Source organism: Rhinolophus ferrumequinum, chromosome 21, assembly GCF_004115265.2.
Source record: "Rhinolophus ferrumequinum isolate MPI-CBG mRhiFer1 chromosome 21, mRhiFer1_v1.p, whole genome shotgun sequence".
Taxonomy (NCBI): domain Eukaryota; kingdom Metazoa; phylum Chordata; class Mammalia; order Chiroptera; family Rhinolophidae; genus Rhinolophus; species Rhinolophus ferrumequinum.
In genome coordinates this window covers 32,488,331-32,513,471 of record NC_046304.1, presented here as the reverse complement: position 1 = coordinate 32,513,471, position 25,141 = coordinate 32,488,331, and the positions used below count along the sequence as shown (strand labels likewise).

At 38.8% G+C, this 25,141-nt stretch overlaps 1 protein-coding gene across 1 annotated transcript in view; it reads left to right on the top strand.

Annotated features, from left to right (window-relative positions):
- The window catches only part of UTP18 (UTP18 small subunit processome component), a 31,595-nt gene that overhangs the window by 5,366 nt on the left and 1,088 nt on the right, over nucleotides 1–25,141 (top strand). The window contains exons 4-12 of the mRNA XM_033091207.1: nucleotides 1,353–1,420; nucleotides 5,336–5,424; nucleotides 7,145–7,270; nucleotides 7,372–7,546; nucleotides 11,679–11,779; nucleotides 12,041–12,131; nucleotides 14,660–14,783; nucleotides 19,770–19,944; nucleotides 23,869–24,011. Coding sequence (XP_032947098.1) covers nucleotides 1,353–1,420; nucleotides 5,336–5,424; nucleotides 7,145–7,270; nucleotides 7,372–7,546; nucleotides 11,679–11,779; nucleotides 12,041–12,131; nucleotides 14,660–14,783; nucleotides 19,770–19,944; nucleotides 23,869–24,011 — 1,092 coding nt within the window. The remainder of the gene's footprint in view (nucleotides 1–1,352; nucleotides 1,421–5,335; nucleotides 5,425–7,144; nucleotides 7,271–7,371; nucleotides 7,547–11,678; nucleotides 11,780–12,040; nucleotides 12,132–14,659; nucleotides 14,784–19,769; nucleotides 19,945–23,868; nucleotides 24,012–25,141) is intronic.

Genomic DNA, 25,141 nt, shown 5'->3' with positions numbered 1-25,141 from the left:
TTTTTCTACTTATTATGGGCCATGGTTTTCTGCTTCTCTGCATCTCTGGTAATTTTGATTGGATTCGGAGGAGTGTGAATGTTAAGTTGTCAGTATCTGGATTTTGTATTTTGCTTTTAATGAGTGTTGAACTTTGTGTTGGCAGGAAGTTAATTGGCTTGGAGATCAGTTTGATCCTTTCAAGATTTGTTTTCAGCTTTGTTCTAGAGTAGCATATTATACTCTGGGCTGGTTTAGCTCCATTACTAAGGCATGCCCTTTCTGGGATCTCTACTGAATGCCCCAAGTGTTCAGTGAGGACCTTCCCTCTAACTGGTTGGAAACCAAAGTGTCTGAGCTTTGGTATTGTGCAACTTCCAGCTCCCTAGTAGCTTTCTTTGCACGACCTCATGGAGTTTTCATCCTGTGAGTGTGCAGCTTAGTATTCAGCAAAAGTATCTGCAGACTCCTATGCAGATTTCTGGAACTCTTTCTCTTCTACAGTCCACTGCCCTTTAATTTCCAGTTGTTCTCATTCTCTTTCAAGTCTGATCTTTTTTCTTTTTGGCTCTGTGCCAGGGTTTTTTTTAAAAAAAATGCCTTCAGGGAAAAATCCTGGTGATGGTAGGGCTCACCAGGTCGTTTCCTTTCTCGCAGGGACCGCAGTCCTATGTTGTCTAATTTCTGAAAACAGTTTCATATATTTTTGTCAGTTTTTTTGGTTGTTTATAGCTAGTGGGCTTGGTTTGCTGGGATTCTCTGTACTTCTGCATTAAACAATTAGAATGACTGCACTTTTCTAGATACTAGCTCTTCAGAATGTAACTGTCATGCTTCTCCTAAAGCTTACTTTTTCCAGAGTGAAAATCCCATTTTATTTAAAGGATGGAACTATTTTATTTATATGATGGAAGTTTTGTATGCTGTTACCAATCTGGTCATTTTCTTTCAGACATGTTCTAGCATGTATTCTGTGCACTACAGCATTGGGTTATAAGCACAAAGAGACTTCTTTGCCTACTTCCAAGACCTGGGATGTGTTAATATGAATAAGTAAGACAACCATGTAACTAGATGTAAATTCTTAACAACAAATATGTATCCAGATGTCTTGTGTACAGGACTAGTTTATTTATTTTTGTCTTTTTATACAGGACTTAGTTTAGATGGTTAGAAATTCATGAAAGTGTCCAATGTCAGCATGTTGGGACTATTCTGTGTGAGTTAGCCCTTCCCTGCTGTTCTTAAAGATAATAATTTCTCTGGAAGAGATTCTATACAGGCTCTTAAGGATGAACTAACCTGCACTCTTTAAATGTATCAATCTCAATGAACGTACGACGGTTATCAAAGTTTTTCGTATTTTTGCTTAGATTCCAGCATGCCATGGGGGGAGTACCTGCCTGGGTGGAGACTAATAAGCAGAAAATATCTTCAGATGGTGAGTGTTGATACCTGTTTAAGTCAGTAAATAACTCTGTATTCCTGCTCTGGGCTGGTTTATTATTTGAGCTATCTCATGAAGCTCATTAAAACCTGGTGTTTCTAATGTCTTTTTTGGTCTGGTTTTGAAATCTCATTTCTTTGAGGGAAGCCCTTTTCCAATAGTGTAAGTCCTACTTAATAGCATGTTCTCCACTGTAAGGATGATAATGGATGAGTTTTATGATTTTTTTTTCCCCCTCTAAACAGAAGTATGTTGCATGGTGTCATAGGATTAAGGAAAAATAAGTAGCACTATTACTTGTTGATTCAGTCCCTTCTAAAGACATTGGCAGCTTATCTAGCCGTCCATTAGTAAATGGGGTATTTTCAAATCTAAGGAGCACATGTCAGTTCAGGCCCAGATGATCAGTCACTGTAGAAAAACTTATTTTTCAACTCCAGGTTTGAAGTTTGGCTTGTACTATAACTGTGTTCTGCTTTTTAGATCCTTTACTTTAGATATTATAACTATGGGTGGTTTAGCCAAGATCTGAATTCTGTGCTTGGAGTTATATATTTTAGACTTGGACTTGGCCTATGAAATTAGGGAGTCCAGAGTATATCCTCCAACACAATGCAGGAGCTCCCTCCTTAGCGTCCTTCTGTTGGATTACCACCCCCACCTCTCCCTCCCTTCTCCCCATCCCTGTCAGTCCTCTGGTATTCAAGTACAGGGAGCCCATACAAGTAGCCAGTTGTACATAATTACATTGGAAAACGCAGTCTGTTATTAAGTAGACATTTACCTTCTGGTTTCGAGCCAGATACTTGTAGAGGTCTAAGGCATCTGAGTGATGTAGCCTGACTATCCACTGCAAGAATCTTTTCTACAACATCTCTTAGGTGATAATGTAGCCTTTGCTTAAATATATCAAATAATGTTGTACTCTTTCTTCCCCTTCTCTTTTATTTAAGAACTAATTGTTAGGATTTTTTTCCTATTTTGAAATTTACCTCCCTACACTCTGTAGTCCTACTTTTTGAAAATACATAATCTTAACTTTCTTTCATATAAAACTCTTCTGTTATTTGAGAAATCTCTGTCCAAGTTTTTTTCCCCCCTCTTTCTTCTGCCCGCCCTTACTCTGGTTCAAGCCAGTGTTTCTCAGTCTAGTTGTGTAGGACACAGCTCCCTGGCCCATGCTGGTGTTACGAGTGTTGTGCTCCCCAGGCTGAGGCAGTCGATCACCACGGTCAGTGGCTCACAGCGGCTCACGGCAGCTCTTGCCGGCTGCCAGCCACTTGCGCTGGCTGCTGGCCGTTCATGGCAGCACATGTAGCCCACGGCAGCACACAGCAGCCCACTGATGGTTGCCGGCCACTCATAGTGGCACACGGTAGCCCGCGGCAGCCCCACTCTAGGGAGAGCCATTGTTCACAATCTTGGCTGTAGAGGGCACAGCTCACTGGCCCATGTGGGAATCGACCCAGCAACCTGGCGTTAGGAACACATGGTGGTGCTCCAACCACCTGAGCCACTGGGCCGGCCCCAAGTTTGTTTTTCAAAGTGTCAAATATCCCTTGTCATTTAACCTTTTTTTTACATGACATAATTTCTGTACCCTGGGTCACCAGTTTGCCCTCCTGGGCAAAATATAATTTTATTATCCATCTTAGAATGCTGCTTTCATAGAATCACAACATTTTAGATTCATGCAATTATAGGTAAGGTTATGCTAGCAGTTGAAATAGAAAATTTCCCAGGTCCTAGTAGCTTAATCCAGTAGAAGTTGTTTTTTTATGTGAGTAAAATCTGGGAGGCGAGAAGGTGATTATCTACTTCAGGGACCCAAGATTATAGAGGTTCTGCCATCTTCAGGCTGGGTCTTTCAAAGTTGCCTAAGATGTTCACATCCTATAGGCTTATCGGGGAAGAGAGAGGAGCTCACCCAAGGGAGGTTTTTATTGGCCTGTTGTGGGAGTGGTATATGATACTTTCACCTACAATGTATTGGCCAGAGCTCAGTCATGAGGCCACACTAACTGCACGGGATACCAGGAAATGTAATGTGACTTTGTGCCCAGGAGAAAAAGGAATTCGATCAGGTCAGCAGTTAGCGAGTGTGCTACCATCTGGGGTATCCTAGTCGGATTCATTCATTTTACATGTGAGGAGAGTGAGGTTCAAAAAGGTAAAACCAACTTGTCCAAGGTATGTTTCTTATTGGCAGTGTGGTGAGTAGGACCCAACTTCACAGTTATTACCAACATGTCAGGTGTTGTTTTTATCATTAAAACTTCGCTGAGTGCTTGTAAAAGAAAAGTACTCTCCCCTTGAAACCTAACTACAATGCTATTATCATACATCTCAAAAATCAGCAGTAATTCCTTAGTATTATGTATTGTTTTATTGTTGCTATTTTGTTAATTTATGTCCCCCTCAGTCCCCCCCACCTCCCCGCCCCGATCTTTTTTGCTTGCTTTGTTATTCTGATTGGTGGTCTTTATAGTGCTTTTAAATTTGCTTGATTTCTTTTTAAGTTTGGAAAGACTTACCTATTATCTCTTCAGATATTTCTGTTTTAGTCTACCGATTACATATATGTTAAAAAAATTTTTTAAGCGTATTCTGTGTTCTTTTACATGTATGTTAAAAATTTTTTTTAAAACATTCTGTGTTCTTTTCTGTATTTTCTATCTTTTTCCTTTCTGTACTTTAGTCTGGATATTTTTTCTGATCCATTTTCTAGACCATTAATTCTCCAACTAATTTTGATACACTGTTCAAAAATACCATTTGGGATCTTAAAATTAATTTCTCTAGCTTAATTCTTGAACCTTGTCTTTCGTTATTCTAAAAACATATTAAATATAATGTTTTTGGTTTATGTCTGATAACTCCACTATCTAGAGCTCCTGTGAAGATTGTCTGTTATTCTTTAGGTTTTCAGTCAAGTTATCTTGACCTGGATATATTTCATTGAGTGTTGAACATTGCATATGAAAAATAGTATTGACTAGAAACCTAGGACAATGACATCTTTCTCCAGAGAATTTGTATACAGTTGAACAATGCAGGTTTGAACTGTATAGGTCCACGTATATGTGGATTTTGTTAAATTGACTTGCGCAGTTCAAACCTGTGTTGTTCAAGGGTGAACTGTATTTGTTCCTAGGTGGGGGGTGGGGCAAGGGGCACTAGCAGTCTCAGAACTTATTCCAGTGAGAGATTGTGAGGATTCAAAGCTGGATTTTCAGTTCCTGGGAGATTTTCTCATAATTTTTTTATTTCACCCTTAATTCAAGGTGTAGCCTTTTGTGTCCCCAATCCAAAGCCTGGTGTTTACCATACCCCCCCTAAGAACTTTGGTGGACTTTTAGTGCTGATTTTTACTCTCTTAGCCCCAACAGTGTTTTAAAAATTGCTCAGCTTCTCAGCTGTCTTTTCTAGAATGGTCTGTCATCTCCTAGGAAAAGCAGCCCTATTAGCTCTTTTTGAAGTTCTGATATACAGTTTGCTGACATTGATCTTTCAGTCAACTAAAAGTTCTAGCTCTTCTGCATGTGAATTGTTAAGCTGGGTCTGCTGGCCACCCTATTTGCCAATTTTGCCACAGTTAAAAGAGGTCTTTTTAAATTAAATGCTGTGACTTTATTTCAACTTCATTTCATCTTCCTTTAGTCACCTTCTGTGAATGCGTCTTTCATTCCAGAGTCAGGCTTTGATTTTAAGTATATATACTGAGCTCTGTGTCATCTTGTTCCTTTCCTTCAAATTTGTTTTGCTGTTTTACTTTTACCAATTGAAGCTTAAAATGGTTGAGGTTGGGAGGCTGGAAAGGGATTTGAAGTTTGAACTATACATGTTTGGGGTAGGTAATGGTCATCTTATTGATTCTAAAGATTGGCCTTGTGGGTTTGTTTGACTTAGATGAAAGTGAAGAGGATGAAGATGATTTGTTGCAAAGGACTGGGAATTTCATATCCACATCAACTTCTCTTCCTAAAGGAATCTTAAAGGTGAGAGTCAGTGAAGTTGAGCCTATTTAGCTAATTACCTCTGAAATCCAGTATGTTTCCCAGTTGCAGGATTCCTTTTATCTGTGGGATTAAATGTGTTTGCTGTCATTTTGCCTCGGTTAATACTTATACTAGTTTTTTTTTTTTTTAATCAAAAATGTTTAAGAGGATTAACTTTTGTCCCTAGAAATCTTTTAGGAATCCTATTTGGTTTCTCCTTTTGCATTTCTCTTTATTTCTGTTGGCCCTACCCTAGTTCATACTGCTGTCATCTGTCACGTGGTACACTGCAGTAGCTTTGTCACTAGTCCCACTTCCCCTTTACTTTCTCCTAAACTCTTCATGTAGTAGCCAGAGGGATCTTTTAAAAATAAAACATCAGGTGGTACCACTTTTCATTGCTTTTTGAAAACTTTTGAATTCCTTATCACTGCCCTTCACGATCTGGCTTCTGCCTACCTAAAACTTCGTCTCAGACCATTTTCCCCATATTTCCTCCTCAAGCCATGCAGGCCTTCTTTCTGTTTCTTGAATGTGCCGGATGCTTTCTTGTCTCAGAACTTTTGCTCTTCCTTCTGCCTGTGTGTTCTTCAAGCACTGCTAATGGTCAAATCATTGCCATTCTGCTCAAATGGCACCGTAGAAAGGCCTCTCCTGGATATCCTATCGAAAGTGGCCTACACCAGTGGCTTTCTAACTCCTCATCGTGTTAGTTTGTTCACTGTGGTAACCAAGGGTGTACTCAGTACAGTGCTTCAGTTCAATATCTGTCAGGTGAACAGATTTCTCTCTGACAGATATTTTCCCCATTATAAAATGGCGGCATGTGTATTTAGAGGGGGCAGGGGACCCTGTGATGGTAAATTATTAGGAGACCGTGATTCTGTCTGTTCCCACCTTAAGACAGTTCACTGAGCTCCTCATAGGGTGAAGTCACCTCCACTGAAAATGTAGTCATCATCAACATTTAACTTCAGTGGTTACAAACAAAGCATACATGTAATGTTTGTTTTCTATATAATTGAATTTTTCATGCAGAGGGAAAAACCTATAAAAACAAAGAAAGAACTGAAAATGGTCCAAATGATGCATGAGAGCATCATTGCTTTAAACCAGGGGTGTCCAAACTTTTTCCAGCGTTTTTCACCAAGGGCCATATGCAGTAAAATACACACACAGCCGGGCCACTCACACGAGGTGAAGTACGTATTGCCTCACCTGATTTATTTAAGTAAACTAAATATATTTTTGGAATTTGCTGTGGGCCAATTAACAATGGATTGAGGACCGCAGTTGGCCCGCGAGAACTATGTACCCTGGAGAACATAAGCAACTGGTGCCGGCCATAGAACCATGGGGCGATTTACACAGTGCCTCTTATTTTGTGCCATGAATGCAAAGATGCCAACATAAGAGTTTTAAGTAAAATTTCCCTGCAAGTCAGTCTCCTAACCCAAATAGGCGTATATTGTGTAAATGACTATATCCTGGTGCTCCAAGACCTGACTGATTTAATTCTCTCATTTGCAACATGTTAAAAACGGGTTACTGTATAGTAAAATGACTTGCTAGTTGGTAGCAGAGCTGTGGTCTTCTGGTTACCATTCCAGTGCACTTTCTTCTACATATAAACTACTTTATAACGTCTTTTCTTATGCTTTAAGGAAAATAATATTAACCCATTTGAACTGATAAAATTGCAGCTTTTTTTCCCCCATAGATGAAGAACTGCCAGCATGCTAATGCTGAACGTCCTACTGCTGCTCGGATCTCGTCTGTGCAGTTCCATCCTTGTGCACAGGTGGTGATGGTTGCTGCGCTAGATAATTCTGTATCACTATTTCAGGTACGCATTTTTATATGAAGACTTGTAGTGAAAAAGTGTTTGCTATTAGCATACAGGGTCTGTGGAAATAATTAAAAGGAATGTTTTATACTTCCTTATAGGTTGATGGAAAAACAAATCCTAAAATCCAGAGCATCTATTTGGAAAAGTTTCCAATCTTTAAGGCTTGTTTTAGTGCTAATGGAGAAGAGGTTTTAGCCACGAGTACCCACAGCAAGGTGCTTTATGTCTATGATATGCTGGCTGGAAAGTTAATTCCTGTGCATCAAGTGAGAGGTAAGGTTTCTGTTGAACACATAGCTGGTCAACCCTCCAGCCCGCAGCTGAGTTCATTTCATAGTATTTACAATCACTTATTTTCCTTCCCATAGAAATATTAAAAATAAGTGTCTTTTGTTTTAGTATTTGGAAAATGTCATTCTGTTGAGATAAAATGTTTGAAAACAGTGAACTGACTTTGTACTGAGCACTTATTGTGGGGAAAATCCTAACTTGGAAATACATATCCATCTAGAACAGAAAAATAGTTGTTAATACTTGGCTGTAAAATTAACCATTGATGTAGCAGGAAGAGCGTGAGCCTGGGAGGTAGAAGACCTGAGTTTCAATTCCTTGGACAAATTATTTCACCTCTCTGATCTTTAGGAAATTTGGATACCCTCTAGTTCTAGTGTTTGTTATAATAGAATTTTGGTTTACAGTTAAAGGAAATAAAGCACTGTTTTTGGAGGTTGTAATGTATTTTAAAGAATGAACTACTTAAAAAATAAACATTTTATTGGTTAGAAATTTTTGTTTCTTCTGCCTTACCCATTCTTCCCCTGTATTTCCCTACCCCGTCTCCACAAAATATAGTGACACCTTCATGAATCCTTTGGGAACCAAGGCCTTGTGATGAGGTTGGCTGGGTTAACATTACAAATTCTGCGTGAGGGGTTGGCATATGCAGCAGCTCACAGGCAGTTTCTCTGTTAAACTGTGTATGTGGGGGGCTGTGAAAGACAGGGGTAGCTCTGTACAGCCTTTTCTGCTAGTGGTTGAAAGTGAATAAGGCCAATTTTAGAAATATTTACGATGTTCGTTTTCAGTGTTACCAATTTTCCCTTTCCTGTATTCCTTGTCACCTTTAGTGATCCTTTCCAAGTAGGTTCTTAGTGGATATAATCAGGCTTTAAACCAGTGCTTGTCAGACGTTTATGTGCATGTGAATCACCTGGGGGATCTTGTTAAAATGCAGATTCTAATTCCCTAGGTCTGAGGTGGGGACTGATTCTGCATTTCTAACAAGCTCTGAGGTGATGCTGATGCTCCATGGACCTTATTTCGAGTTGAAAAGCCTTAAACCATCTTCTGTACTGAAATAGAAAACATTATGTAATCATTATTTTTACACATCATTCCACTAATCAAAAGGAATGGACTTTGGTTCTTCCTGGCATCTTGGAGAAAATAAACCAGGGGTTGGTCAAGATACAGTTAGTGATGTTTACCGTGGATCTGCAGGTTTGCTGGAATGTGTATCTGATCACCAGCTTCTTCTGAGACAGACATAGCATTTCTCTTTGCCTCTCAGTATTTTCCTTTCTCTTCTTTCCTCGATAAACATAGCTTGGTAATAATACTGATAATAATAGTAATGATAAATATATTTATTTTTGTGGTAGTATGCTATTGAACACTATTCTCAGTCTCTCATCATTATAAAACGCTGTAAGTAACTCAAGAAATTAATTAAAGACATTAGAATAAGGGGAGAAAATTGCCAACTAGTTAGGATACGCAAGCCCTTATATGTATGCAGATTTGAAACATGAAGACTACAGAATTGATGCAAATAGTGCATTTGTTCCATTAATTTGTTGGGGTTCATAACCAGGGGTTCATAACGTGGGGTCCATGCACTCCCAGAATTCTCTGGATAGAATTCAGGGGCCTATGAGTTGGATGGGAAAAAACATTACGTCTTTATTTTGACTAACCTCTAACTGAAATTCAGCATTTCCTTCAGTTATGGATGTTTGGAACACCATTAGTTTGAGAAGAGGATCATATGCTTCACCAAATTGCCAAAGGGCGCCTGGCACAAAAAAGGTTAAAAACCTCAGTTCGAACTCTAGAATTTGACCATTTGGGAATTAAATTAGTTGGTCAAGCAGCCATTTTGATTATAGGCATTATAGTAAGGTAATCCTTGAGTTTCAGTTTTCTCTTTCTGTCAAGTCAGCCTAAATATCAAAAGAGATAATGTTTTAAAGCTCCTGACTTAGGACCTGCCACATGGTAAATGCTCAGTAAATGTTAACTGCTGCCATTGTTGGGCATGGCATATAATCTGATCACAATCATCCACTTGCGCTGTGGAATTGGGCTTGTTCTAATTAAATTGGACATTCCTTTTCTTACCAATTGTCAGCAGTTCACCTAAAACTTACTCATAAATCTATAAAAAGATTTATATCTGACATCTTTAGAGCATTATATTTTCTTTCCCTTGGCCATATTAAAAATTTTATCTGGATTCTATTTTGAAAGGTCCAGTAATTGTAAAAAACCATTATAATACGGATACTAACATTTCTTATCAGTAATTTTTTTGAGGTTAGAAGCAAAATGTACATGGGTACATACAACTAATAATACATTGTAAGCTTTGGATGAAAATACAGTTATCTTTTGTATTTTTCCACTTCATTGCTAAAGCAACTACCTGTCCTTATTTGTCGGAATTCTAATAGTTCCTTCTTGAAGACAACCCCTCTCCTGAATTGCTCCAAAACAACAGAATTACTCAGGCCAAATGCGAAAGGTCTTCCAGCCACCTGCAGGTCAGAGCAGCGGACTGTGTGATGTGTCCTCTGGCACTTTGCCTCTGTTGCTGCCGCTGTGCGTCTGTGTTCACACTGGTCCCGCACAGGCTGAGGGAACTTGGCTCAGTGTTGCTGTGTTGATACCTGTGCAGTCTGTCCTGCCAGGGTTGCAGTGGTTCCCAGCCATGTGCTTCAAGTTGAGTACTTTTTAGTCGTCTCTCATTCACACTACCTCTTACTGTGCCATTACAATTAGGCCTGCAGGTGTTTCCAGCTGTTGCCTCACACTGCCAGAACTAGTCTCCCTGTAACATAGTTTTCCTAATTTTTTGGAGCTTTGTCTATATATTGCAGTCAGTAGTATGCTAAATGCTAAAGTTTTTTCAGCATTTGGAAATTCTTAAGAAAATTACTTAATAGGAATAGAGTCAATGTGAAGGAGACTGGTCCTCGGCAGAAGCAACCCCAGTGACTGGAAATAATGTGTGTATTGATTCCAATCAAGGGACCTAGGGTGTCATCCCTGGGAGCAGGACTAGCGTGGGTGGCCCAGTTTGTAGTAGTGGACCATCTAGACCAGGGGTGTCCAAACTGCAGCCCGAGGGCCAACTGCAGCCCGCGATCTATTTTTAATTGGCCCGCAGCAAATTCCAAAAATATATTTAGTTTACTTAAATAAACCAGGTGAGGCAATACGTACTTCACCTCGAGTGAGTGGCCCGGCTGTTTGTGTATTTTACCGCATATGGCCTTGGTGAAAACCGTTGAAAAAAGTTTGGACACCCTTGGTCTAGACAAAGACTGTCAATAGGATAGAGATGGTCTGTAGGAGCCTCAGCCTGTATTTTCCTGTAGGGGAACAGGGCTCTTCACTAGATTTTTCTAAATTCCTTTTCTGTGATTAATATTTTAACTTAGCAACTTAAAATTAAAAAGAAACAACACACAATTTCTTTTTGACTAGGCAGTCTGTTCACGTGGTGCAAAAATCCATTGCTTAAAAATATAAGGGTAGTGAAAAGTCTCTTCTGCTCGGTCTCCCTGGCCACCTACTTCTCTTCCCTGGAGGGAGCCAGTTAACACTCATTCTTTATGTATCCTTTCTATGTTTTAATGAGTAACTTGGTTCTCTAAGCAATCTGTTATCAGGAGTTGTCTGCATAGTCAGTATGAGCCTTTTAGGCACAGAAAAGGGGCGTGTCCCTTTATAAATAAGTATATTGACTCTGTGGTTTATATACCTAGCTCATGTGACTTGATTACATGAGTGACATCTTGAGAAGCTAATTAACTCTTGAATACACTGATGCCTTGGGTTGAGGATTAGACCCCCATTCATCATGGGATGTTTAGTACCGTGTTTCCCCGAAAATAAGACCTAGCTGGGCAATCAACTCTAATGCGTCTCTTGGAGCAAAAATTAATATAAGACCTGGTGTTATATTATTAATTAATGCAAACTTATTCAATGTTTGAGCCTAGGTTTTATTTAATTTGAGGTACTTAGATGCTTTAAAATGTCAAAAACTTTGAATTGTCAATGAAAGATAGCTTTATTGAAAACCATATTAGTCTTTAATTGTTTCATCTTCCTTTTTTAGGTTTGAAAGAGAAGATAGTGAGGAGCTTTGAAGTCTCCCCAGATGGGTCCTTCTTGCTTATAAATGGTGTTGCTGGATATTTTCATTTGCTGTCAATGAAGGTGAAACATTAGTAGTTATTGCTTGTTCTTGTAGAATAAGACACCGGTGTACCATAACTCGTGTGTCCTTACATCTACGTCTCAGGTAGAGGAGCACAGGAGGACTTGGGGAGAAGTTGTGGGCAGTTGGGGGAGAACTGAGGATAGGGAAAAACAAAATCAAGTAGGTGCTACAAAATAGAGAACTAGATTGTTTTCTACACAGTGTGATTTTTATGTGCACTCCTAAGCATTGGTAAGTAATATTTGTGATTCTTTTAGACTAGAGAATTGATTAGTAGCATGAAAATCAATGGAAGGATTGCAGCGTCCACGTTCTCTTCAGATAGTAAGAAAGTATTCGCCTCTTCGGGTAAGTTAATAACGAGATGATCTGAGGCTTCTTTGAAGCTTTGAATGTGTTTACATTTCAAATTTAACCAAAAACACTGTTTGATTTTAGACTGTCTTATTTTAGTAAGAAAATCAGTTTTGTGTTTAGGATGCATTTTTGGTTGCCATTGGCCTTATTTATGAACTAATAATAGTGAAGGGCTAATAGCAGTGCATTTCCTACACTGCTAACGTGTCTGGGGAAAAGAGGGAAAGAAAATGCTTATTTAAAAAGATGATTCCTTCTAATGACTTTCTTTTTGAAAGTTACTTAGAATCATCACTCCTTTTCTTTTAGCCCCTTTTGACTTGGATAATATTTGGAATTTTTTTCATTATTGACTGAAAACAATTTAGGTTTCATTCTCACTGACGTTGCTGTAGTACTGTGGACCAACTCTTTGTCATCCCTGATGGTCTCTTATCTCGTGCTGTCCTGCTCTTCTGCCTATCCAAATGTCCTGTGTCATCCTTGACTCTTGTTCCCCTTCCTAAAGGATTTTGGGGGCTTCTCAGTCTCAGTGTAGCCCATGCTGTTTGATAGTGGGAGGCATTAGAATGGTTCTGCCAGTGAGAACCACTATGCAATCTATGCAGGGCTTTTTAGCGAAGTTTTTATTTTATCTCAGCAAGGAGCATTTGATAATACAGCACATATATATATATATATATGTATATATATATATATATATATATATATATATATATATAAAGCTTTAAAAACTTAAAAACTTTTAAAAAAAGGATTAACTTTTATTTAATTTTGGTTTTGGTTTTGACCTAGAATCAAAGTTTCACAAAGTTGAGTTACTTACATTTATATTTTATAATCAACTAACATAAGAGCAGCAGCATCTGTATTCCCTATGTTATGCTAGGTTTTCTGAGAGGCAAGGAATAAATATTGGTTCAGAGTAATGTTCCTAATGAAATGGCCCTTGGATCCTTGGAGAGTCAGAGTGCGGGAGAAGAGGTCAGCAGAGGTACTGAAATTTGGTATATGAATTGGATGTAGCTGTAAAATATTTACAAATTTGGTCACTGCGGTGGAGGTCAAATTTACCATAAGAAAGGTCCTAAAAGCAGGAATAATCAAAAATTGGGCCGTGGTAAGTTAGAGGCTGCCTGCCTCTATTTTGCTTGTTACTCTCTCCCATCCTCTTTACTCCTCCTCCTCTTCTTCTGAAAGGAGTAGTTTATGTGATTGGCATCATATTGTTACATACACCCAGGTCCTTTACATTTTATCATCTCAATGCAATGTTTAATAACATTAATGGTGGCTTATCAGCCCTTTAGCAAAAACTATTTTGAGATAGGAGAGCTGAGGAAAGAACTTTTATCTTTTCAACTTGACCAGTTTTTTCTTCTTGTTTCCTTGTGGGTTCATCATTGCTGTTTGCCTAAGTCAGTATCAACTCAGGACCATTTGACAGACTTGCTTTCTAGATGATCTTCTTGCCCTTGATCCCTTCTCTTCCTATTTTAGTTTGTGGCTAGGTAGGCTAATCTCTAAACACCTTTCATTGTACCATTACCCTACAGACAAACAGAAAGGTTTGGAAAATGACCCTATTAAATTTTTCCAAGTATACTTTTCTACTACCTTACCTAAACCCATATGCCAGTCTGGAAATTTTATTTATTAAGGAAATAGTTAAAACAGTGAGACTTAACTGAATTTTCATTGGGAGGGTAAGAGTATAGAAGAGTGCACTTTAGAGCAATATCCACAGAAAAGGCAGAGCTGAAACAGGTGAGTGAGGACCCACCTTTGAGATAGGTAGAGGGTCATTGTAGAAATAAATGTATACTGGGTTTGGAGAAGAGAGTGATCATCTGTATCGAGTGCTATCGGAGTGAGAAAAAAGAAAAGTACGGGTTTTGGCTATAGATTGCCATTTTTATTACGAAAATATTTGTGTTCTCTTCAGATTTAATATTCTTTTCTATCGTACATACATTCTTCCTTCTCAAAACTATTGGTGCTTATTCACATTTAGCTTTTCTTCTTATTTAAATGACTTGGTAATAAATTAATGCATATCTTCTTAATTAAATTAAAATCAGTTCCTTCTTCATCTCCTCCTCCATCGGCAACATCATTATAAGTTTGATATCGCCTAGCTTTACATATCAGGTGCTCTAATACGTATTGATAGATGTTGGAAGACCTGTGCTGGTGGGTATTTTTTTTCCTTCAAATTTTACTCCCAATAATTTATCTGAGTGAAATGTAGAAGCTTTTTCTAAAAACTCGACTCAAGGCAAGACGGTGATTTTTACTCTATTGTTTATTACTGACTAATTGAGGATGCAATTTTCTGTATATGGAAATGTTGCAAGAAATATTTTCAGCCCAGTTTTCTAGACCTAGGATATTTATTGTAAGTAGGCTTTTATGTGTAGTCCCTTGTACTATTACAGAGGGACTAAGAATGGTCAGTTCACTTGCCTTTCAAGTTTTAAGCAAAATTAACTAAACCCTTTTTTGGCTCCTCCTTTCAGCTGATGGGGAAGTTTATGTTTGGGATGTGAACTCTAGAAAGTGTCTGAACAGATTCGTCGATGAAGGCAGTTTATATGGATTGAGCATTGCCACATCTAGGAATGGACAATACGTGGCTTGTGGGTAAGTAAGGAGAGGTTCTTTTAATTTTTCATCACATTGTGCTACTGAGAAAATGTGAGAGAATTGAACACATTAGATGGGGCTTAAGTAGTTCTGTTTATAAACTGTTCAGTGATAGGAAATCGGTAAACTCAGGTCCTTTACATTTTATCGCCTTAATGCAATGTTTAATAATATTAATGGTGGATTATCAGCTCTTTAGCAAAGAAAATACTCAACTGCCTTACATCATTGTATCTTTTCTTATATTTGAAACATCCATTTGATCATATCAAGTTTTCCTCTTACTATTTTAGCTACTTGCCATCGATGAGGAAATAGAATAAGGTAAGTTGGATTAAAGTCTTAAAGATAGTTAAGGCATTTTTGCCTTCATCTGGCTAGGTGGCATAATACAACCAAAAACACATTCCTTGGAAATACTGTTTGCTAGTATTATAGAAATTTTGAAAATATTATCGAGAACATTTTATTGTGTTATCACTGGAAAAATGGTTATTACACTGAGGAAAATGTAGCTTCATTCCTTTCTTGATTCTGAAGATGCAGTGTGGGAGAAAGAGGCATTAGATACTTACATGTTGTCGTGCGGGGTGGCCTGCGGGGCTCAGCTCCCGCTCCCCACATAAGAACGCAGGATGTGGCTAGGCCAAAAAGGAACACCCACGGAGCCATAGGTAGGGGAGTCATACCACTATAGTCTCACAGGAGGCTGGATTCACACGACGTGCGACCTGCTGTCCGCTTCTCTGCTAACCGACCGACTCCCTTGCTAACTGCAATCCGCGCTTGCTAGCTCAGCCACCATCTTCTTGCCAGCCCCCATTTTCCTACTAGTGTAGCCACAGCAGTTATATAGTGGCCAATGGCTCACTGGTTACAGCTGACGGCCAACTAGCCACAGCTGATGGCCATGCAATCACAGTTGATGGCCATTTACTATCTGAGCCAGCACCTTTCCATGTGAGGCTGAGAGCCTGGAAACTGCACTCCTGGCTCTGTCCCCACACATGTACTTCTAAACCAGGGGTGTCAAAACTGTGGCCTGCGGGCCAACTGCGGTCCGTAATCCATTGTTAATTGGCCTGCAGCAAATTTCAAAAATATATTTAATTTTCTTAAACCAAGTGAGGCAATACGTACTTCACCTCGAGTGAGTGGCCTGGCTGTTTGTGTATTTTACCGCATATGGCTGTTGGTGAAAAATGTTGAAAAAAGTTTGGACACCCCTGTTCTAAACTATCTTACCTGCTAAACCACTAATCAGCACCTGTAATTTTAGAACTTCCAGAAGTGGATTTTTATGACTTTCTTAGACTAAACATAATTGATCTGTAAAGAGATTTCAGATCCTCCCCAGGTGGGAGGTTAAGTTGGTCTTGCTTTCCAGAAGCACAGCACACTCACCATTCTCTCTTCACTTTACTCCCTCCTTTGGAGATGGAAATTGGGGAAATTGCTTGTAAATGTCCCTAACAGATTTGAAAATTGGTTGGCTAATACCTTTGGGGCCTAGGAGGAAAGGAAAATAGAATCAGGCTGTGGAGTGTGGAGACCAGGCCAGTGTCACACGATCTGCCATAGGCAGTAGGACAGTGGCAGGTAACTTGGTATTGGGGTGCCCTGGATAAGGCCCCTCCATTTCCTGTGTTACTGTAGTCATATGCCGAACCTGTAGGGAGGGAGGCCTCAGATGAACCCTGCATTTGCCAGAGCAGTGTGCGCTTTGGCAGCAATTTGTAATTAGCAGAACTTCTGGGAGTAAGCTTCCTTTCAAATGAAGGGAAACCAATTGTAGCTAATTTTAAGCTGAACTGATTTTGCTTCTCTGGTACAAGAATAACTGCACAAAAATGACCTCCTCTTGGATTTGTGAGATTAGTCTTTTTCTCATCTTGGCCTCTTTTTTTGTATCAATATCACTTTTATTAATCCCTTTTGAAGGGCCCAAATAGAAAAACTTTAATATTAGTAGTTTAAACTCATTTGATTTTAATTGCTTTTCAGTGTAATTGAATTCTGATGTGCTTGGTCAAAGAACATTATTAGATTTTTATTGTTAAACTTGTAAAAGAAGGCCTTAAGGCTTGTTAAAGGACTATCTGATTTTATCAGGTAGGTGGGGAATAGTTGCTGGTTGTGAAAGAGCCAGAGGCCAGAGAACCTGAACCCACCTGGCTGGTGGCTGGCTGGCTGGCTCTCTCCTTTCCACCCCTTCCTTCCCTCCGCCTTCCCTCTTCTAGAACTGGTGTGAAACTCTTGTCTTGTCCTCTACTGCTGGGAATTAACTCCTTCGTTGATTTCAAAACTCATCTGTTAGTGTCTGTTAACTCTTCTTATTCAGTGTCTGACAAAGTGGATGCTTTTCTATTTATAGTTCTCTGATAGGGAAATAGAGCTAAGAATGTTGTAAATAGCTCTTTTCATTTACATTATCATTTTTATGGCTTTGTTTAATCCAAGGATTGCTATTTATTTTTAGAAAGTTTTCACATTGATTCAGGCATCAATGTTAGAATATGCTTGGGAAATTGTTCTGGACAACCCTTTATTTAATAGACGGGGAATTGATGCTCTGAAGCATTCTGGAAGATACAACGGAAATCATTTTATTGATGAGAAACTGAGGTCTGTTAGGTAATTTGTTTTGTTTATTGGTTGTTACTCGTTAAACTGGGAATTGGTAGAGTTGGATCTGGAACTCATATTGTCTGGTTCCCAGTTCTGTCTTCTCCCCAAATATTGGGATGTTGTTATAAAAGAATACTGGGTATTTCAGGACTATCGGAAAGTAAACTTCATTATGATTTAGGGCCTGGGATTAATAGTCCTTTAATGTTTAGTACTCCCATTAAATATATAAAATGGGTTTTTACTTAATCTAAAGAATCTTCAGGACATGTATGTTTATAATGCAAGAAAAACCTGTTTTATTCAATGATGTATTTTGCTCTGGTTTTCTCATTCATAAAAACATTTATTGAGGATTGAGCTGGGGATTGTGAGATAGAAGAACAGTGCCTCATCACCATCTTATAGTTCATGATCCCATGGTGAGGACATGTGTGCATTTATCTCTATTTATTTACCAGGCGAGTCGTCATAAGGGCTGCAGTTGAAATGGTGTTTTTAAGAGTATAAGGAATGGTGAAGGCTGTTATAAATGAACATCTGGAAAAGTTTTTTTGGAGATATTGGCACTTGAGCTGGGCAGTTTGAAGGTCAGGTAGGATTCAGAGAAAGGCATTGCAGATCGTGGAAAGGGTAAGAGAATTCAGGTTTGTTTTCTGAATGGAGTACAGATGGGATGACTCCTAAGGGCATTAGACTGAAGGTCAGCAGGCAGGGGACCACTTGTAGAGGTCTTTTATGCTATGTCACAGAGTATGGACATTATATTGAGTAGAAAGAGAAACATCAAGGGTTTTGTTTTTGGTTTTGTTTTTTAATTCTAGGACTTTTATTTAATTTTTATTTTATTTATTTTTTATTGGGTAATATTGGGGGACAGTGTGTTTCTCCAGGGTCCATCAGCTCCAAGTAGTTATCCTTCAATCTAGTTGTAAAGGGCACAGCTCAGCTCCAAGTCCAGTCGCCATTTTCAATTTTTAGTTTCAGGGGGCACAGCCCACCACCCCATGCAGGAATTGAACCAGCAACCTTGTTGAGAGCTCGCGCTCTAACCAACTGAGCCATCAGGCTGCCCCTCCGGCAGCTCAGCGGCAGCTCGTTGTCCTCAATTTAGTTGTGGAGGACACAACTCAGCTCCAAGTCAAGTCGTTGTTTTCAATCTAGTTGTGGAAGGCGCAGCTCACTGGCCCATGTGGGAATCGAACCGGCAACCATTGTTCAGAGCTTGCACTCTAACCAACTGAGCCATCTGGCTGCCCAAGGGTTTTTAAGTAAAGGAGAATCATCATACATGAATTTCACAGTTTTGAAGTAGGTAATTCTCATGGGGCCTTTACAGGGGCAACAGAGACACAAGGAGACCAGCCTGGAAGTCATTGCAATAATCCAGGCAGGTATTAGGTAATACGGGCCCGCATTAGGGCAGTGAGAATGGGAACACGGGAGATAGGCCAGCGATGTTCGTAACGGAGGTCGGAACTGCTTAGAGAATTGGGTTGGGAGAAGAAGCAGTGACATTCTCAGGCTCCTGACCTGAGCAGCCAGAAGAGTGGACTTGTCATAGTGTGAAGGAAAAGGAGGACGCTCGTATCTTTCAGGTTCATATTGCATTTGCTAATTACATTTCTATGAATTACAAGTACTTCATTCCTGTGTCTTATAAATGATGTCCATAATAGCAGGTGGTCTTGAACATTGAGGTCAAAAACGTTTACTGAAAGTTCTTGTCTGGATGATTCTGTTAATGATAAGGTCGTTAGGATTTACTTTTTATGAGGATTGGGTGTAATTCGTTGCTGGTAAATGTTTCAGTAAATTTGGAGGAGATGATCACCTTCATAACTCTCGACTGTAGATGTTCCCAGTAGAGCAAAACTAAGATGCCTGCTTTTACGGCTGTTGTTCAGCACTGTTTTGGAAGTTTTCACAAATATAAATAGAATAAAAAAAGAAAGGAGGACATCTAAATAGGGGAAGGACAGCTCTCATTCACACATTAGAATGCTAACTTGGCCATAAACCTTTATGTCCCAGGCACTTAAACTGTTAAGTAGAGTTGTCGTTCAGTAAATGTTTATTAAAAGAATGAATAATGGAGATTCTGTGTTGTTTGGATTTCTATCTAGACTCACAATTGAAAAATTCTCAGAGTTAACAAAGAGTTCAGCAAGATGCAGTAGAACTAATAGAATGTGCCTAGCGTTTGCCATGGAATGAACTCTCCAGCCGCTGCTGGTCCCTTTGTATGTACACAATATGTACGATTCCTGCAAATACCAGTTGGTGGGCTTAAATCTGTATTCACTTCGGTTGTGAAAGCCCTCTTAATCTGTGTGTTCCCTTTTCTCTTTGCAGTTCTAATTGTGGAGTGGTAAACATATACAATCAAGATTCTTGTCTCCAAGAAACAAACCCAAAGCCGATAAAAGCTATCATGAACTTGGTTACAGGTGTTACTTCTCTGACCTTTAATTCTACTACAGAAATCTTGGCAGTTGCTTCAGAAAAAATGAAAGAAGCAGTCAGATTGGTAATATTTCTTTCTCTTTCCCTTTTATCACTGATAATTTTGAAATTTAAGTTGAAGATGGAAAAATAACAGGAAATGAGAGTGTTGGAGTATTTTAAAAAGAGTACAATAAAAAAAAAAGAGTAGCCTCTTTTGATGTAGAAATTCCTAGTATTGCAGCTTTTGGGTGTGGTCGCAGAAATGATGTACAGCAGTCACCACATTTGTGTTATGTCGTTTCTTTTGGGAAAGCTGTGCTATCGTTTCTAACGTTTCTTAAGTGGTCCTTCATTTTCAGAGGTTTCTTTCTTTCAGCACATATATTAAGGAATATGTTTAAGGTGAACACTTCTTTCCTCTACCGTTTTTTTCTTCCCTCATCTACCGTTTTAAGGCCTGTTGTCTTAATGGAGTGGAGGCAATTCTTAGATTTTGAAAATATATTGAACTTGAAAATAAATTCTGTAAAAAGACTGCAATTTAAATAGCTAGATAGTACTTGTGAATATACCTCTGTGCCAGGAGTCCCCAGGAACTCTCCCGAGTTTGGTGATCTCCTAGGACTCACAGGACTCAGTACATGGTTGTACTCATGGCTAAGAGTTACTACAGGGAGAAGGGTACAAAGCAAAATCAGTGTGGTGCGAAGTCTGGAGGAAACCAGATGCAGGCTTCTTAGAGTCTTCTGGTAGAGTCACAGGACACGTTTAATTCATCCAGAATGAGATGTGATAACATGTGTTAAGTGTTTTCTACCAGGGAAGCTCATGAGAGACTCAGTGCCAGTGTTTTTATTGGAGTTGACCATGTAGGTACCCTCTGCCTAACATGTACCAAATTCTAGGCTCCCAGAAGTAAAGGCAGCTGTTTAGCATAGACCACATTGTACAAAGGATTTAGGCACAGTGAGCCATCCTTGGTCATTTAGGGAAAGTTTCGAATCAGTGTAGGGAACTGTTTGCCAGTCAAGTTCCTAGACACCATCTAAGGGCCACCCTTGCCAATAGGCCTTTCTAAGGATAGCAGACTTTTTTGTGTCCAACCTCAGAGCCCAGCTTAAATGTCACTGTACCTCTGTGAAGTTTCGTTCCCTTCAGGCAGAACCAGTTTCTTCATTCATCTAACAGTTCTTTGCTCTAGGCATCAGGTGTACAGATGGCATAGAAATTTGAAAAGCAGTATTGCATCGTGCTATTGTTATGTGTATGCTACCAGATTGTTAGCACTTTCCAGAGACTATTATTTTTATCTTGCTCACTCAGCCAAGACTCTCGCATGCTTCATCAGCTTTGTGTAATAGTGTATAGTTTACAAAGATTTACAGAGACGTCCACAAAAATTTTTCAGCCAAATAGCAGTCCTCAGGGGATTGATTAACTTACCCAAAGTGAACAGCTAGTACAGGCAGAACTGTGCTTCTAGATTCCATATTCTTTCTAGCATGTTAATGGTTTCCCACTCGCATTCCTCAGAGCCTTAGGATGTGTGCAGGACTTCAGATAGCAAATAGGTCAAGGAGGAGGCTAAGCCCCCACCTGTACCACATAGAGCAGCTTCACTCTGTTAACTGGTCTATATTGACATTCTGCATAAGGTTTTGTTTGTTTGTTTGTTTTGAGGGGAGAAAGCATTCTGCTGGAAGTAGAATTTGAAAAATATAGCATTGTTTTATTGCCTCTATGTTGAATGAATCATTTGATAAACGGGAAGATTCCAATTCAAGTCAGCTTTAAAATTTCCACTCCTCTAATGGGAGTGGTGTGCTAATACATGTTAACCTTTTATCATTTTAATGGTAGTAAACTGTTTGATAAAACTATGGGACCTATCTCATGTTGACGTAATTTATTCTGCAAGATGCCTAGTAGTTAGTTCTGCCTAGTTTGCTTCAGTGATCATGGCAGCATTTATGGTTTTTTATTGTGGCAAAATCACACAAAGAACTCATTAGTAACAGCCAAATCCCATATTTTAAATGGTAGTCAACCATAATATCTAATGGAAAGAAGCCAGGCATAGCAGCTTCAGAATGCCTCAGTGAAACTGTTAGTTTCATTAAATGCAATCTCTTATAATGATCCAAACAGTTCTGTTATCCCAGCACAATGCAGTGAATATCAATCTAAACCATTGCACCAGTAAGAGACCCAGAAGTTAAATTGTTATTACATCTATAATCTTGAATGAAGTAGAAAGTTGTGGAACTTCCTATCCATTAAATTAAGGATGACTGAGCTTTGATATCTGGGCCCTTAAATGTAATGACAGAGATGGTGTTGGAGATAAAGAGAACTTTCTGAGGTAAAGAAGGTAGGTTCTTGTCAGGCTTTTACTTAATTAATTGTTCAATTATATCTTTTAATACAAGGGCCATAAAGAGATGTTAGAGCACAGTATCAGGTTACATATAGGGTAGCAACAAAAGTAAGGTGTTCTGTTTTTGGCACTGGCAGCTAATGTTTATTTCCTGATGGTCTGCTCCCATGATGCCTTGGGTCACCTGTTCAAATTTGGTGCATGCTTGGAAGTTTCAAACTTACAATAATCTAAGCAAAACACAATTAAGAAACCAAGCCATTATAAATATTTCATGCTTTCTGCCTTCCCAAAGTAATTGTAAATACCTTTTGCGATGTCCGTATTGTGGCTTCTCTCCTAAAATACTAGTCTGCTTTAAGTACTTTTAAAAATATTTATATACTTAAATTTTTCAAGGAACCTGTATAGAGTGGTATTTAAGAAGTTGAAAAGATCAAATTGGATACTGCCAACTTCTTAGCTTTAGTGGGGTAAGACCACTTCTCATTAGCACTAATGCCTTTGCATCGATGTCATATGATGCTGGCAGAACCTGCCTTCTGGAGAAGTTGAGAATAACTGAAAATGGCTTGGAGCTTCACTATAAATTTTACTTTCTTGACATAATAATGGTAATTGGTACATATCAGAGGGAATAGAGCCTAATAAGTGACTCACTGACTGTGAAACCTGTTTAATAGATGTGTATATTAATGGGTTTTACCCAGTACTTGTCTGTGAGAATCACCTTGATTGAATGGTTGAAAGTCGCATGTAAAACTGTGAGGGATGACAGACTACCAAGATAAATAGCTGAATGATGACTGTATTTAAGCTCAAAGGTGCCGCGTATTTCTAGGAAGAGCTAGAGAACACTGGAAAGTGAAAGTTGTTAAAATCCTAGTCTGCTTAAGGCAACTGCTTCGGTGCTTGGGTCTTATTTATCCGTGAACTGGGTGAGGACTTGTGTCACCTATCTTGAAGGTGGGCTCATTTTTCCTAGAAGGAGACTCTTGGAGAAGACGACTGTGTCCCTTCTCACGCGTAGGCCTGGCCTTGACCTGAGCTTTTGGCTCTCTCTAAGTCAGAACACAGTTTCACGAGATGAAACAGGTTTTCATGATTCTGCCCTCCGTGAGGAAGGATTGCAAAAGGCAAAGAATGGATCACATTGTCGAAAAATAAAAATGTAAAAAGGAAATTACATGATTTTGGAATACTTGGTGTGACTTCACCTACGCTTCCACTGTATAAAATTATGGTCTTCATCTTGTTTAAAGTATCTGTTCCCTGGGACCAAATTTTAGTATTCTCTGCTATGGTCATTAAGTTAGAGCATTAATGGGTGTTGCCATTACTTTTCACTTCAGTTTATTCATTCATGTATTAATTCAGCAAACATTTGAATCTCCCAGGCACTATGCTAGATGCTGCATTAAAAGCATCAAGAAAACATTTTCTTCTCTTCCCTCCCTTCCTTCTCAGTTAATAGCACATTGCAAATATTTTGCTACATTAATGGAACTGTACTTCATGTGTGCTACCAGCATGAAGTTTGTTCCAGCAGAAAGATAGATTGAAGACTAAAACTTAAGAAAGATGAGTTTCCAGTTGTTACACTTTAAAGCTTTTTATTATTTCCTACAGGTTCACCTTCCTTCCTGTACGGTATTTTCAAACTTCCCAGTCATTAAAAAGAAGAACATTTCTCTTGTTCATACCATGGATTTTTCTCCCAGAAGTGGCTATTTTGTGTTGGGGAATGAAAAGGGTAAAGCCCTGATGTACAGGTAGGTGTTTAAAAGTCAGAAATACCCGTAAACTTCTTTTGAAAATGTGAAGAGATGCTATTATTACGTTTCCACTTCTACAGTTATATACAATTTATTAATTTTGTAATTAATTAATTACAATTATAAATTATGAATCATTGAGGAAGAGTAGCCACTTCAATACCATTGCCACTTTCTTGAAGCCTTGTGTTTAGATTAACCTTTGTTGATTGACAATTTGCTATTCACTCCATTAGATTTAAATTATTTTTTTAAAAAAAGATGTGTCTTTCCCTGCAGCTATAAGCTATACATTAGGATGTTAACCACAAAGATCCAAAAGTTTGCTGTGTCCAGGTTCTTTACTGCACTCAATGTATTTGGCTATAAAGCAGGAACAGACAAAATCTAATTGCACTGTTGCTAGAAGATACAGGTGACAAGTGGCTCTTCAGGGAGAACTGAAGAACTGGGAACCTGGGCTGTAAACCACAGCCCCCTTTCTTTGCTCCCTGGTATTGGGAGTGAATGCTGCATAGAAGCCTGTGTTCATGTTTGTATGCTTCATGAAGGCCTGCTTTCAAAATAAAATGAAATTTGGGGTGAAGAAAAGGAGGCATGTGAATTGATTTTGAGACTATAGTAGTGAAAAGAGAATATAGCAAACAATAATATGGTTTCAAGTTCTCCTTACTTTGAAAGGAAAATGGGTTATACCTGGAAAATTGATATATATTCCATCATTCTCATTTCAGATCATTTTTGGAGTGATTCTTTTAGTTTGGATTTTATAAACAAATGCAGAGTCTTACTGCACTTAGAAATTCTCTTCCAAGGCTTTGCTTTATTATAACTGAATTTTTCTTTTCTTTAAGTAGGCCCCATAGGCTATTAGGGTCTGCACCAGAACACTGCTCTCTAGTGAGACTATTCTAGCAAGTGGGTTGGACTGGCATTTCTATTGGGTATGGCTGATCAGATATTTTAGAGATCCCAATTTGATGCTTTGGGGAAAGCTTAATGCTTTTATCTAAAATCTGAGATATTAGCATTAGGATCCTTCAGAATGTCAGATTAAGGAGTTTTAACCTAGCTGCCTGGGAGAAAGACTGTGATTACATTTTTTCCCTCCTAAAATATTCCTAATG